The sequence below is a fragment of the Papaver somniferum genome, chromosome 1, assembly GCF_003573695.1.
Source record: "Papaver somniferum cultivar HN1 chromosome 1, ASM357369v1, whole genome shotgun sequence".
NCBI classification, from domain to species: Eukaryota; Viridiplantae; Streptophyta; class Magnoliopsida; order Ranunculales; family Papaveraceae; genus Papaver; species Papaver somniferum.
The window spans coordinates 68,146,840-68,160,966 of record NC_039358.1 but is presented as its reverse complement, the minus strand read 5'-3'; the positions used below and the strand labels follow the sequence as shown (position 1 = coordinate 68,160,966).

The following is a 14,127-nucleotide window of genomic DNA, read 5'->3' as shown; positions in this document are numbered from 1 at the left end:
TATTTTGTGACAACAAAGCTGCAATTCAAATTACTCATAATGACGTTTTTCATGAAAGAACAAAGCATATAGAGATTGACTGTCATTTTACAATACATCACTTTAAGCATGGAACAATTACTCTTCCTCACGTAAGCTCAGAATTTCAATTGGAAGATTTATTCACCAAGTCACATCCTGCTCCTCGACTAAAGTTCTTGCTTTCCAGACTCAAGATGAGTTCAGCGCCATCTTGAGTCTGGGGGGTGGGGGGGGTGGGGGGACGAGATACTATAGTATCTTTACATATCCTCTTCTTAACTGCATATATATTTAGTGTTGTCATAATATTTTACGTTTTCCATGTACGTATCTTTTGTATATTTTGTTTCCTTTCTTTTCGTTGTAATATCTGTATATGTACTACAACTTTGTCAATCTAATAAACACAATGCAATAGAGATTTCTCTCTCAATCTGTTTAGTTTTCCTCTGATGCTCATGTTCTATCAGATATAACAGTGGACGCTTGAAAAATATCATGCTGATAAAAACGAGATTGAGCCGCCTTTTTGATTTATATCTTGACTTCCACTTTTGAGATAACCATGACCTGTGAACTTGTGGACCCAGGTCAAGTGGTGTGATAGGTAGGGAGACTTGTCGTTACCTTAGTGGGAAAAAAAAAAAAAAAAACTCGGCGCAGAAATCTCCTATGTGCTCCCCTTGCACAGCATGTACCCCGGTCAGGATAAAATGATTAAGTTGTGTCAAGATGGCTAGCCGACGTGAAATTCAGTCATATCATCATGAAATGAAACCACAGATAATCTTGCGGGACAATAATCTTCTGAGATGCATCATGTTGAAAGATGAAAGGAGATTCAACCTCTAGGTCTATCTTGGCTTTCATTTCTGGCGTACCCCAACTAGTTTAGGACAAAAAGGCTCTAGTTTTCGGTTTTCATTATTTTGTTTCCTTTCTTTTCGTTGTAATCTCTGTATATGTACTACATCTTTGTCAATCTAATAAACACAATGCAATAGAGATTTCTCTCTCAATCTGTTTAGTTTTCCTCTGATGCTCATGTTCTATCAGGTATAACAGTGGACGTTTGCAAAACATCATGCTGATAAAAACGAGATTGAGACGCCTTCTTGATTTATATCTTGACTTTCACTTTTGAGATAGCCATGACCTGCGAACTTGTGGACCCGGGTCAAGTGGTGTGATAGGTAGGGAGACTTGTCGTTACCTTAGTGGGAAAAAAAAACCCGGCGTAGAAATCCCATGTGTGCTCCCCTTGCACAGCATGTACCCCGGTCAGGATAAAATGATTAAGTTGTGTCAAGCTGGCTAGCCAACGTGAAATTCAGTCATATCATCATGAAATGAAACCACAGATAATCTTGCGAGACAATACTCTTCTGAGATGCATCATGTTGAAAGATGAAAGGCGAGTCAACCTCTAGGTCTATCTTGGCTTTCATTTCTGGCGTACCCCAACTAGTTTAGGACAAAAAGGCTCTAGTTTTTGGTTTTCATTATTTGAAATACAAACATACAAAACCTAAATTAATATTAAGGTATATTCTTAAAGAATTTTTTTTTAGAATTTCACTCATTTACATGGTTGATTTTTGGTTATTGTGTTGATTCTGAGATCACAACTTAAATTCTAATTAAATCCTCAAGAGGAATTGGATCACAAGTTAAATTTGGGGTCACGAAAGAGATTTTAGGTCATGAGACAAGTTCATAATACTATATAGATTTAAGGCTACGAGCCCATTTTGGATCACTAGAACAGATATCTCATACGTTCCCATGGGTTAAGCTCTTAACTCTTGATAAAAGTGGAGTAAACTATTTTGAAAATAGCAGTATTGATCTCAAAATATGTATTGCTTATTTTGTGAGATTTGTTCTTTTCTATCATATTTCTGGTGACTAGAACAAATATCTCACATGTTCTCACAGGTTAAGCTCTTAACTCTTGAAACTATTTTGAGAATTGCAATATTGATCTCTCCACGATTATACCATGTGAATATACTGCTAAAGGATTTCGTCATATGTTCTTTAGGAATCTTCTTTCCTCCTTAATTTCATAATCGTCAGGGAATATGCGGTGAACTTTAATCTCTATGTCTGTACATTCTAGGGAAGATATAATTCGTATGTTGAGTCATATCACATAAATTGCTCTCTTATTCATAACTTGCCTAGAGAATAGTTTTTTTCGATGATTATTTTTCTCACAAAAAATTTGTATCTGAGTGCCTCTAACATTAAGATCGTTCTCTTGTTCATAACACGGTTCACGAACGGTGGTGAACTGAGTTTAGTAATAGGCTACGGTTGGCGGACCCGGTTCGTAAAGTGTTGTCATCTGAGTTGACGAGCTGCAGAACAGGTGGACAATCCGGTTCACGAACTGTTGCGCTCGGGATTCATGAACAACCTATATGGTTCACGTACTGTTCACCAACAGTCCCAATGAATTTTTAGCAGATGCTCAAAGACTTATTTTATTAATATGTTTAACATTTCCCTGACTCTCATAAAAACCTCTAAGACATCATTGACCACTAAAACACCTTGTGTAAGTTGATCATATTAAATTACTAAGTGTTTGAATGAACATCATAGTGCTTTAGTTCATAAGGAATATTTGCAAAAGAACGGTCATTATACACGGTTCCGTAACCGGACCGCTGTGTATATTCTTGTATGTAATTTCCAGACTAAATTATCATATCCTTACTTGAAACCCTAATTAGACTTTCATCTAAACAGAGAAAATGTTTCCTTGAATCTCAAGTTATCTTGGCCTGAATTTAAAGCAACCCTCTTGAACATCTATAAATAGAGATGCTCTTTCAACTTTGAAATTCAATCCCTGACATTTTGTGTTCTAGTTGATAGTTAGAGTCATCCTCTATTGACCTAGGTTTCCTCTGAGAAATATAATTAGGTCTACGACTTATAGACTTCACTTGGGGATTCGTGAAGCCAGGTCCGACTATCTTTACCTTGATAGTTTGTGTATCTTGATTATGCTTTTATGTTATCGAGGTTCTCGTAATCTCTTCAGGCAAAATATATAGAAATCACAAAGTTCTCTTCGTCTCAGATTTTGTGATTCCTCAAGATAAATATCTGAAAACCATTTTTAATTCATTAGTTCACGATTGTTCTTGAGAGGTGGTTAAGAATCCAAGCTTCTTATCTAACTGAGTGTAAGTGTTTAGGATTTGTGAGGTTTCCTAGCTTTTCCTATTGAAAACATATTTCCAAGCCTTGATCTTTGATCTAAATGGAAATAAAATAGGCTTATTTATTAGAGGAAGATTGGTATCAAAAGTCTTCACTTAGGATGAATCAACTCTTAGGCTATAAAGGACGTCAGGTAAGGGAATCAATTGCGTAAAACGTAAGAAGCGCGACTATAACTTAATCGCTTGGAGTGTGGATTCGTCTCAACAACATTCCAGTCTGAAGTCTGATAGTAGGATAGTGTCTGTAGCGACTTATTCAATTTGGTATTCAAATATGGATGATCGTCCCGGGGTTTTTCTGCTATTGCGGTTTCCTCGTTAACAAAACTTTTGGTGTCTTGGGTTTTTTCTTTTCCGCACTATATTGTTTCTCTTTGTAATAGGATCTACACAAGTACTACGTATTCAATTCTAGTGGATACGTCCATATAATTAAGACTGATTACGATACTTGTTTCTTGTAGAACTCGTATCTTGAAAGATAGATAACAAGTTTCATACTTGGCGGAATTCAGATCTGAAAATTTGGATACGACTAGATTGATCTTGGATATTGATTTTTGGAATCGTCCAAGTACTCTTCTTAACAATCATGGACTCCATTGTCTAGACTTTCTAATTGAGAAGAGATGGAGATATAAACTCTATATGCATATTGTCAAGGATCATTCAGTTGGTGTACTTGCAATTGCATTAGGTTTTTCCCATACAGGTTTCCGAAAAGAAAGTTGGCAGTGTGCTTGGTACCCTTTCATTAACATAAGAAAAATTGGGTCATGCATTAGATTTTGGCTCAAATTTGCGGTCACAAGAGAGATTTTAGGTCATCTATTCTTCGAATGTGAGTATGCAACAGCAGTCTGGAACCTAGCCCCAATAGCTATGCAGGGAGTAATTTCTAACTCTACTAATGCCTCTTTTTTGGAGCAATACAATGTTTGGCGGCATGGAGATACAAATTCCATTTCAATGGCATTGGTTGCAACCAAATGTTGGTTCATTTGGAAAGAGAGATGCCTAAGAGTGTTTGAAAAAAAAGAACGAACACCTGAACAACTTGCAGTTGACATTTCTCGACACTACACTTACTGGCACCCTCACAGTAGCAGCATTAACCTACATAAGCATAGAAAAAATACTGCAAAGAATATATACTGGATCTTCCCTAGTAGAGACATCATTAAACTGAATTCTGATGCTTCTTGGGTGTCCAAAAATACTAATGCAGGATTTGGGTTTGTGTTGCGAAATTGGCTAGGTACAGGAAAGGGAGCAGGAATGGGCATCTTCAGAACATCAACAGCAGAAGAAGCAGAAGCTTTAGCTCTTCTGCACACAACAAGATGGGCCATAGAAAACAACCTGCAAAATCTGGTCATTTAAGGAGATAATCAAGTAACTATAAATTATCTACAAGGGAAAGAACTTTCAGTGCAATGGCAATGTCTAGCAATTTTAGACGAAGTCAAAGTTTCAGCTGCAAAACTAGTTTCTTTTTTGGGTTTCCATCATGTAGACAGGCGCGCAAACAAAGTAGCCGATTTATCGGCTAAAAAGGGAAGAAAAGAAGATCTAACTGAATGTTGGTTAAATTTTGTACCTAGTTTTTTAATTCCTTCAATAGCTTTTGACTCTGTCAAAGCCCGGAATGTCTTTAACTTAAACTTTATTGTAAACTCTTCAGACGGTGTTAATTCTGCAGATTCAGTCATCGGATGAGCAAATCAAACTGATTTGATCTCCAATGAGTCTAAATCAATGGATTAACCCTCTGCCTTTGGTAATCTACTCTATTTTCAAAAAAAAAGGTCATCAAAAAAATTCAGTTCACTATATAGTGTTTCGGCTATGAGCCCATTTTAGATCAATCATTAGGCAATTTTTTGTTTAGTGTGTGTGCGTATTTTTTTCACGTGGCAAGTTCGAAATTATGCAGTAGATTTCGTACCATAAAACAAACACTCATTTTAGGTCACAATGCGGAAATCGAAAATTAAAGGATATTTTTGGTCGGATAGTAGAATATATACAGGCCAATAGGCTATTTGAGGTGGCAAAGAAGGCGTTTGGTTTACTAAGAGCATCTCCAACGGAGGGTGCATCTTATTTTTTTGAGTGACACGTAGAATTTTAGATTCCCGTTTGGCATAAATCCATCACCAACAGTAGAGACCTACAAACTAGGAGGGACCAATTACTAAATATGAAGGTGTTCAAGAAAGTGTTATCTACACCTCCGGCTCCACCTCCACATCATATTTTTCACTATATTTTTCAAAAATTTCTTTACCATTGGAGATGGTTTTTTAGATGTGAGGTCCTATATTTGCTCTATGTGTAGACCGCATAAATAAAATGACTAAATTAAAAAACCACATAGAATTATTTACATCTTCTCCTGGAGATGCTCTAAGCGCATATTGAGGATTGTAGTACCAGATCTCAAGATACATTGAGATTTTTAGCCAACGAGGGCTTTCTTTTTATCACGATACAAACTTTAGATAACTAATTGCATTTTGGTTCATGGTGTAAAATGTGTGCCGTCCCAAATAATGAGATGAGAAGTTTGAAATGTATGTTACATATTAGATCCTCTTTTGGGTCACTTTGAAATATATGTTATACTCCCTTCGTTTTAGGAAAAGTGATATTTTCACTTTTTCAATTTAACCTATTTTTAGGCAAAAAATGAAAATGTGAAAATATCTCTTAAAATAGTATACATATTAGATTCTCAATCACCAGGTGAATAGTAGGTCCGTTTGTGGTAAATTTGTATTGGATTGTAAATTTTGGCACTTGAAAATTTGGGTGACAAAGGAAAATTTTAATCACAGGGCAGATTTAGGATCCCCGGGCACTTTTTAGGTGACAGAGATAAGATTGGTTTATAATGCACGCTTTGCGGTAGGAGACGATATTTTGAATCATGTTCTTATTTTGGTACACGGATTACATTTTTGAGTCACGTAGCAAATTTCACACCACTGTGAGAAATGACAAATGCAAAGATTGGATCAGTAGACAAATCTGGATCATGGAAGTGGTTTATATGTCAAAGTGGCAGCACTACGCCATTCACCACAAAATGGACTTTTGCAACTAAAATTCTCAAATAACTCTGGAGCCGGCCGTTGCAACTAGCAACAAGGCAGGGCTGCAAATGTGTGGATTGCAACGCAAGGAAAAGAAGAATTCAAAGGCAACACTTGTCGGTAGTCTTAATCAAATCTTTAGTTAGTCATGTATTCCACAAACCTAAGAAAAGAACACATGATATGTGATCGATCGCTCAAGCCTTAAGCGTTAAGATAAGAGATTTGAACTAGATTAAAGAAAGCAAAAAGAAGAAGAAGAAGGCTCTGGAATGATAAAGAATAGTTTAAGCAAAAGCAGTGGAATACTACTAGTAGTTAAACGTAACATTCATTGTTTGAAACGACACTGCATGTTGTAATCTTACCGACAATACGTAGAAGAAGAAAAGGTAGTCAAAGTAGAGGTAAGTTTGGTAGTCTGGCATAATGCAATGCTCGCCTGGCTGATGATGATCGATATTGGACATTTGGATATTAGCCAATTATATTCCAACTAATGTGGATCCCAAACTACAGCAGGTTCGTTCCTCGTGTTTCGTGTAACATTCTAACTACTTACTCCTACTTTATATGTAATTAATCTTGTCGAAAGTAGCATGCAGCAGCCTTTTGTGGCTTCAAAGTCTTGTGCATGACGGTTACCCAAAAAAATCATGATATAATTAGAGATAAGACTAACTGAGTTTGGTTTCAGGTTTCGATCAATTAATCTTTACTTTCTCATCAGTGTTTTTCAAACTTCAACTCATAATCCATTACGTCTGTAAATAGTTATTTTTATCGTATATACTATCAATTACGTCTACGACCAACATTCTTAATGAGTTATTCAGATGATCTAAGCACTCTCCTATATATATTGTCTGCAGAAAAAACTCTTCTATTGCTCTATCCTTTGGCTTTGCAAGAGGGCATCTATAATTGTTGGGAAAATTGGGAATATGTCCCACTTTCACTAATTTGTTTGGGGATCTATCCCATAACGGAAAAAATTAAGAAATCTATCCTAGAGAGAGAAAAAAACTGTTAAGTGGCTAACCTCACACATGTGTGGGCTTACACATGCGACAGATTCACTTTTTTACCCTCAACCTTTAGATGAGCGACACGTCACTTTGCATGACACGTGTTTGGGATCCGACGGTCGATCGCGAGTAGTAACTTTGGTTTTCTTCTTTGTACAGAAGAGAAATCGAGATAAGAAGAGAAATCGAGAGCAGCAATAGGTATTGAGAGTAAACAATTTTAGCAGAGAGAAATCGAGAACCAAGAGAAACAAAAAGGTATATGGTGTGAAATAGTGATAGATCTAGTTCGTTGATGTGTTGTTAGAAAGGATCATGTGTTATTGAAGGAAGAACAACTCCAATATCAGATTCGTTGCTTTCAAAGTTGCGAAATCTTCTCAAATCATGTAAGTTCTTCAAACGCAGCTGTGATATTCGTTGTATCTCACATCTAGTAGTTCATTTTTCCTTTAATTGCAACTTTTGAATATAGGGTTTATGTAAAATTGATTTTAGGATTTCTGAAATTAGGGATTTTTTTTTCAAACATCTAAGTTCTTCAAACCCAGTTGCAATTTCCGTTGTATATCACATCTAAGTAGGTTAATTGTTCTTTAATTGCAACTTTGAATTCAGGGTTTGTATAAAATTGATTTTAGGGTTTGTTAAATTGGGGCTATTTTTTTTAAACATGAATATATTGTATAAAATCGATTGAGGGTTTGTATAATTAGTCCTATATATAATGTATGATGATGATGGAACCCCCAACATACTCATCAAGGATCCGTCTCTTATATTTACTTTTTTGTTATCATGTGCTATGGCCGTTAGTTTTATTAGGTACATCAGATTGCCTAAATCAGATTGCCTAAATCAGATTGCCTAAATCAGATTGCCGGGATTAATTTTTGCTTCAGGAAAGTGATTGAAAGGAATTTTAGGCTAACTGTTCTAAATCAGATTGCCGGGATTGAAGCTGGTAAAGCATTGTATGTGTTGAATGTATTTGCAAATGATATTAGCTTTGATGGGTTTATTGAACACGTAAGGAGTAGGTTGAATTTGTCTACGGACCACAAAATCGAAATACTCTGGGACTGTAACTTACTACTTGATGCATGTGATTTCTTTGAAATGCTTAAATGTGCTGAGCAAGATGAGGATGGATTTGTTATGTTAGATTTGTGTATAAATGGTGGTGAAGATGATGATATGGATGGTGGTGGTGGGGTTCATATGGAAAGAAGTTGTGTAACTGATCCTAGATTTAGAAAGAAGATGACTCCAAAGAAGAAATGTGTCTCTAAGCCAAATATGACACCTAGAAGAAGTCCAAGACTGCAAAAGAAGTCGAAGAAGCAAGAGAAGTTAAGGAAAAAGCTACCTACAAGACTGGATTTTGAAGATGAAGCTCTGAATGAAGTTGAAGTTCAAGTTACGCAGGCTAGTGTGGCTGATAACCAAGGAGTAGTAGATGTGAATGAAAGTGAAGCATCCACACATGCAGATAAATTGGAAGTCACACGTGATGACGAAGAAGATCAACCAGTAAAACTCCCAAATATAGCTGTAGATGAGTGTAACCCGGATGATAATTTTGAATTTGAGTATGAATCAAGTGATGATGAAATTAAAGGGAGGGAGAAAAATGTTGAAGGGTATGAGACTAATGATGATGGGTATTTTCCTTATGATTATGCAGATGTAGAAGTTGAAGAAGATGATGAGGGGAATAGAACTGATGATGGTGAGTCCAATGGTGATGTTCTTGGAAATGATGATGTGTCTGCAAGTAATGATGTTCCTGCAAACGGTGATGTACCTGCAAATGGTAATATGCCTGCAAATGGTAATATGCCTGCAAATGTTGATATACCTGCAAATGGTGATATTCCTGCAAATGGTTATGTGCCTACAGATGGAGATACCCCTGAAGTGCCTTGGACTGAAGATATGGAAGCTGAGTGGCAATTTTATTTTGGTGGTACAAATGCTGAGGACCCGGTAGATTTGTCTATGCTTGAAGAACCAATTCCTGAACCTACTCCTGGTGTGTTGATGAAGGGGATGATTTTTCCAGATAGAGATGCTTTCACAGATCATCTTAGGTACTATGCAGTGAAGACGAAGAACAATTTTAAGTACAAGAAGCTTGACTTTGAAAGAGTTGTCGCTGAGTGTATGAATAAAGACAATCAAGGTTGTAAGTGGGAAGTTACTGCAAGAAAAATACCAAAAGAGGCCACCTTCAGCATCAGAAAAGTTGGTGAAGAACATAGTTGTGTTGGTCCTGGAGATCATACGAATCCTGCTTGCAATGCAAGGTTTGTAAGTGAGTATTTGAAGAAGAAACTAACAGCTACGTCAACAATTCCAAAGGCTCGGGAGATAATTGATGACTGGATATGGCCAGCTTTTGATACATATGTTCCATATTGGGTTGCAAATGATGCAAGGGTAAGACTTTGCGTATTTTTTTTAAGTTCTGTTCAATAATGGTTGTTAAATATGTCAAGCCCCTCTTATGCAAGTTTATAGTTACGTCTTACATAGTAGTTTTAAAATTCTTTTGCTCATTTGTGCAGAATATGGTTTTACAACACTTCAATGGTAGTTATGAGGAATCTTTTGCAAAGATTAGGGACAAGCCAGTTTGCAAGTTGCTAACCATGTACTCTCAGATGGTTATGTTGTTGTTTGCCAAGAGAAATGCAGTAGCTGCCAAATGGAAAAGTGGTCAACTAGTCCCTGCTGCACTCGATCTAATTAAGAAAATGACAGATAACATAAGCCAGTTTAAGACTGGTCCTTCACAGATATTAAAATTGTATGAAGTTACTAACAGGGCCACAGGAAAAGTGTTTACAGTTGACATTATTGAAAAAACTTGTTCTTGTATCCAATGGCAGCTCAGGGACTTCCCCTGTCAGCATGATGTGTGTGTGTTGGTCACCATGAGACCAGATTGGCCTAAGTAAGATGTTTGGTTGAAATATTTTATTTCATTGTTTGTATTTGATTGAAATATTTGTTTCATTATTTGTACTTGTCTGTTTGGTTGAAACTCTAAATTTTGTGCTTGTGTGTTGTTGTGATATTGCAGGTACTGTAGTAAATACTACACAGTGGATTTTTATAGGACCACATACTCCTGGGCAATTACACCACTAGGAAACATGGAAGACTGGCCTGAGGTTTGTTTATTGGGAACCTTTTACTTTAAGAATCTTTTCATTTTATATTCTTATCTTATTTTCATTATTTTGTCCTTTAATAATTGTTTTAGTCTATCCACTTTGGATTCCTTCTTTATAGATCTGTAAATGAGGCAAAAATCTAATTTCCTCTATTTTCTAGTTTTCTTTACTTTTCTTCTACACTTTCAAACTGCATCTGTTTTTCTTGCACACAGTGTGAAGGAGTAAAGATCAAACCTCCACATTTGCTTAGAGAACCAGGCAGGCCTTGTGTCAACAGGAAGAGGTCCTGGACAGAGATGAACCCCGAGAAGAAAGCGAGACACTGTCGTAAGTGTGGTGGTTCGAGGCACAACAGCAGAACATGTAAAGGTGGTGAGGTTGGATCCAACCCCAAGGGAAAGAAAGCTAGAGTTGAATGCGAGGTGAATGGAAGTTCATTTACAACCACTACCTCAAAACCAAAAAAGATTCCCACTGGAACCAAGATCAGAAGGAGCAGAGCAAGTGATTCTGGTAAAAAGACAACCTCAAGGACTGCTTCATCTTCTGAAACTGTTAAAAAGACTACATCAATTGCAACAACTAAGCCAGAAGGAAAACAACCAAAGCCTAAAACTGCTGCTACATCATCTAGTGTGAATGTGTCCATCAGAAACATCAACAAGGGCCCTGTGAAGCAGACCATTAACAATTTCAACTATGATGCAGGTTCAAAGAGGCAGAGGAAGCCTACAGTCCAGTTTGATTTGTAAGCTTGATCAATGTTCATTTTGGTGTTTAAATTCGATTTAATCTGTGTGAGAAGCAACTGTTGAGATAGTGTGTTGGACCAATGTTAAATTATCTTTGGTTAAATGTTTGACAGTACTAATAGAACTAGCCTAACTAGTCTTTTGTTCTTTCTGTGTTAACATCTCAAGATTATATAAAGACAAACTTGATTTCATAATTTCTTTTATTTGAATTGTTAATTTTATTATGTATCTTAATTTTTGTATCTTAATTTTTTTCTTAACTTCCAATAAAAGTTTCTCCACAGTGAAAGTAGGATGATGATGAAGACTTTCGATAATTTTTCTATTAAATAAGGGTAAAAGTGTCATTTCAAGTATCAAGGTAAAAATAGACCGTTGGATTTCATAACACGTGGCTATCATCGACATAATAGGTGACGTGACGCTCATTTATATGCTAGTTGACGTGGCGCTCATCCAACGATCGAGGGCAGAAATGTCAATCTGTCGCATGTGTAAGCCCACACATGTGGGATGCTAGCCACTTGACAGTTTTTTTTCTCTCTCTAGGATAGATTCACTAATTTTTTCCGTTATGGGATAGATCCCCAAACGAATTAGTGAAAATGGGACATATTCCCAATTTTTCCATAATTGTTTTACAAGTTCCTGAGTTTTAACGGAATCACTGTAGAGTTGTGGAAATGGGCTTGATTCTATTTCAGTTAAAGTATTTTCTTTGAAAAGAAAAAGAAAAAAACATATTTAGTAGTCCAGGTTCATTATCAAAAAGTAAATATTGTATGGGCAAGTGAAAACTAAAACTAAAATGATTTAGCAGCTAATTAATTAATTGTTGAACAAAAGTTGTTGTCACCAGAGGAAGTTTTCAAGCAAAGTGATTGGTGATGATAAAAAGCTTTTCCCTCCAATGAAATTACATCGACTTTCAGGGTAGAAAGCTTTGCATTTTTAAGAAAAAAAAAAAAATTATGAGTGTAACTTTGAGGCTATATGAGTGTCGGCGGCGGGAACTATATGACATGCACGGACGACCACACAGGGAATGTAATTCCTGGGATGTTTCTTCTGATATGACATTGGAATGACATATATGCATACGATTGATTCTAATTCAACAAACGAATGTTTCTGCTCTTGTTTGTGTTCTTACTGCCTTTTTAGTCCAGGTTCATAATAAGTGTTGTTTTGGAGTGCTTCCGTCATCAAGGGCTATACGTACGCAAGCTATTTTGTAGTTATCGTTATCAATATCAAAAGCACCAAAACTGCCAAAAACACTAGAACCCATCATCGAACTGGCTGAGATATGGGAAAAAATTTAAGACGTATATTTGTGTGGCATCCAAGTACACTACGTACTACTACTCCTTTATCAATTAAATTTCTGATGAGATATGAATCAAGAATGACTAGTACGCGAACTTGAAAGATTCTTGTTTGAAAGAAATTAAGCCAACTACTACTTCTACCACTTTCTCATCTCATCTAGCACTATATATTCTCCTCAAACTTTTCTGATGATGAATAGTGTGAAAACTCAAATACTTTAGCAATATATAAAACTCTTGTCTTTGTGCGGGTTGTGTCCAGCCAGGCGAACCGGCCTAAAAATTTAGCAATACTTTTATGAGATAAATATTCACGACATAGTCTCTAGACCTATCGGGACTTGTTTATGAACAAAAAGGCTTTCGGTTTTCCGATAGTGTGAAAACTCAAACATCGAGTTAACTTAATACAACCACTTCCATGCACTTCGCATCTTGAACTGGGACACAAATATATCTGGCCATTAAGCCAACATGAGTCATTTCCATTGTTAATTCTTGTTTTATAAAGTGGTGGCAATCAAATTCGAGAAACGACGTTAACAACACATGCCTTCTTTGTTATTGAAATAATTAATTATAATATCATCCTTTTGACTCACTAACCCACCAAAGCAACAATCAGATCAGATTATGTAGCAATTTTCTTTCAATTTTTTCATAAAGATAAGACAGCAAAAAGCCTCACCTTTCTTTCTTTCTTTTAAGCTAAAAGGACATTGGACCCTTCCTCATCATCACAACAACAACATCCTCCTATCCAAAATGAAACAAAAATCAAAACTAAAAAGAGTTTTCGAGAACTTATCCTCCACAGATTATTTTCTTTTTCTTTTCCTCTTATCATTATTAGTACATCAAATAATCTTGTTTCTACATTCAAACATGCATAAAGTTCTTAGGCTTAAGACCCACCAAAATTAAGAGCATTTCAACCATCTCGATCAATCTCAAGCCTCAAAACTTTGTATCCTTTTGAAAGTATGGATCAAAGTGGAATACTTTTTCAGAACCATGGAATATTTCATTTTTCCATTTGTCTTTTCTTTTCTTTTCTTTTTTTGCATCAATCATCACAGCACACGTGTACCCAAGTGAATTCAATGAACGAGAGATGAGTTTAATTCTTCTTGACATTTGGTTGTTGGAAATGGAACTATCCTCCTCCTACTACTTAGCTCTGATAGTCACTTTGGTGGTGCCTTCAATTATTGACTCCATGTGTGAAGGAACCTTATCTTGTTCACCATGGCTGACATAAAGTGAGAGAATCCAAAAGGACTTGAAGTAGACTGGAGGAGGTACCAGTCGTTTGTAAAGTCAGCCCTCTTCACCTATATTCACTACCGCTAGCTACCTTGCTTGCTTCACTGGCTTTTCTCAGTGCCGTGTGATATCTAAAACCTTCGAGTCCACCCCTACAATGCGGGAATGTGCATAACGTGTTATAACTTTCCACCTTAAGATGCA

The 14,127-nt window shown here is 36.4% G+C and overlaps 1 protein-coding gene across 3 annotated transcripts; it reads left to right on the top strand.

Moving 5' to 3' along the window:
• Window positions 1-7,277: 7,277 nt before the first annotated feature.
• On the top strand, window positions 7,278-11,426 carry LOC113330065. 3 transcript variants are annotated; one of them, XM_026576933.1, is made up of 5 exons: window positions 7,278-7,775; window positions 8,289-9,828; window positions 9,957-10,345; window positions 10,475-10,565; window positions 10,784-11,426. In XM_026576933.1, coding segments are annotated over exons 1-5 (2,562 nt in total). In that variant the 5' UTR covers window positions 7,278-7,773; the 3' UTR covers window positions 11,324-11,426. The 3 variants fall into 3 exon arrangements, with proteins under 3 accessions (XP_026432718.1, XP_026432730.1, XP_026432723.1); XM_026576945.1 differs by having other exon boundaries at window positions 8,249-9,828; XM_026576938.1 differs by having other exon boundaries at window positions 8,203-9,828.
• The last annotated feature ends 2,701 nt before the right edge of the window (window positions 11,427-14,127 follow it).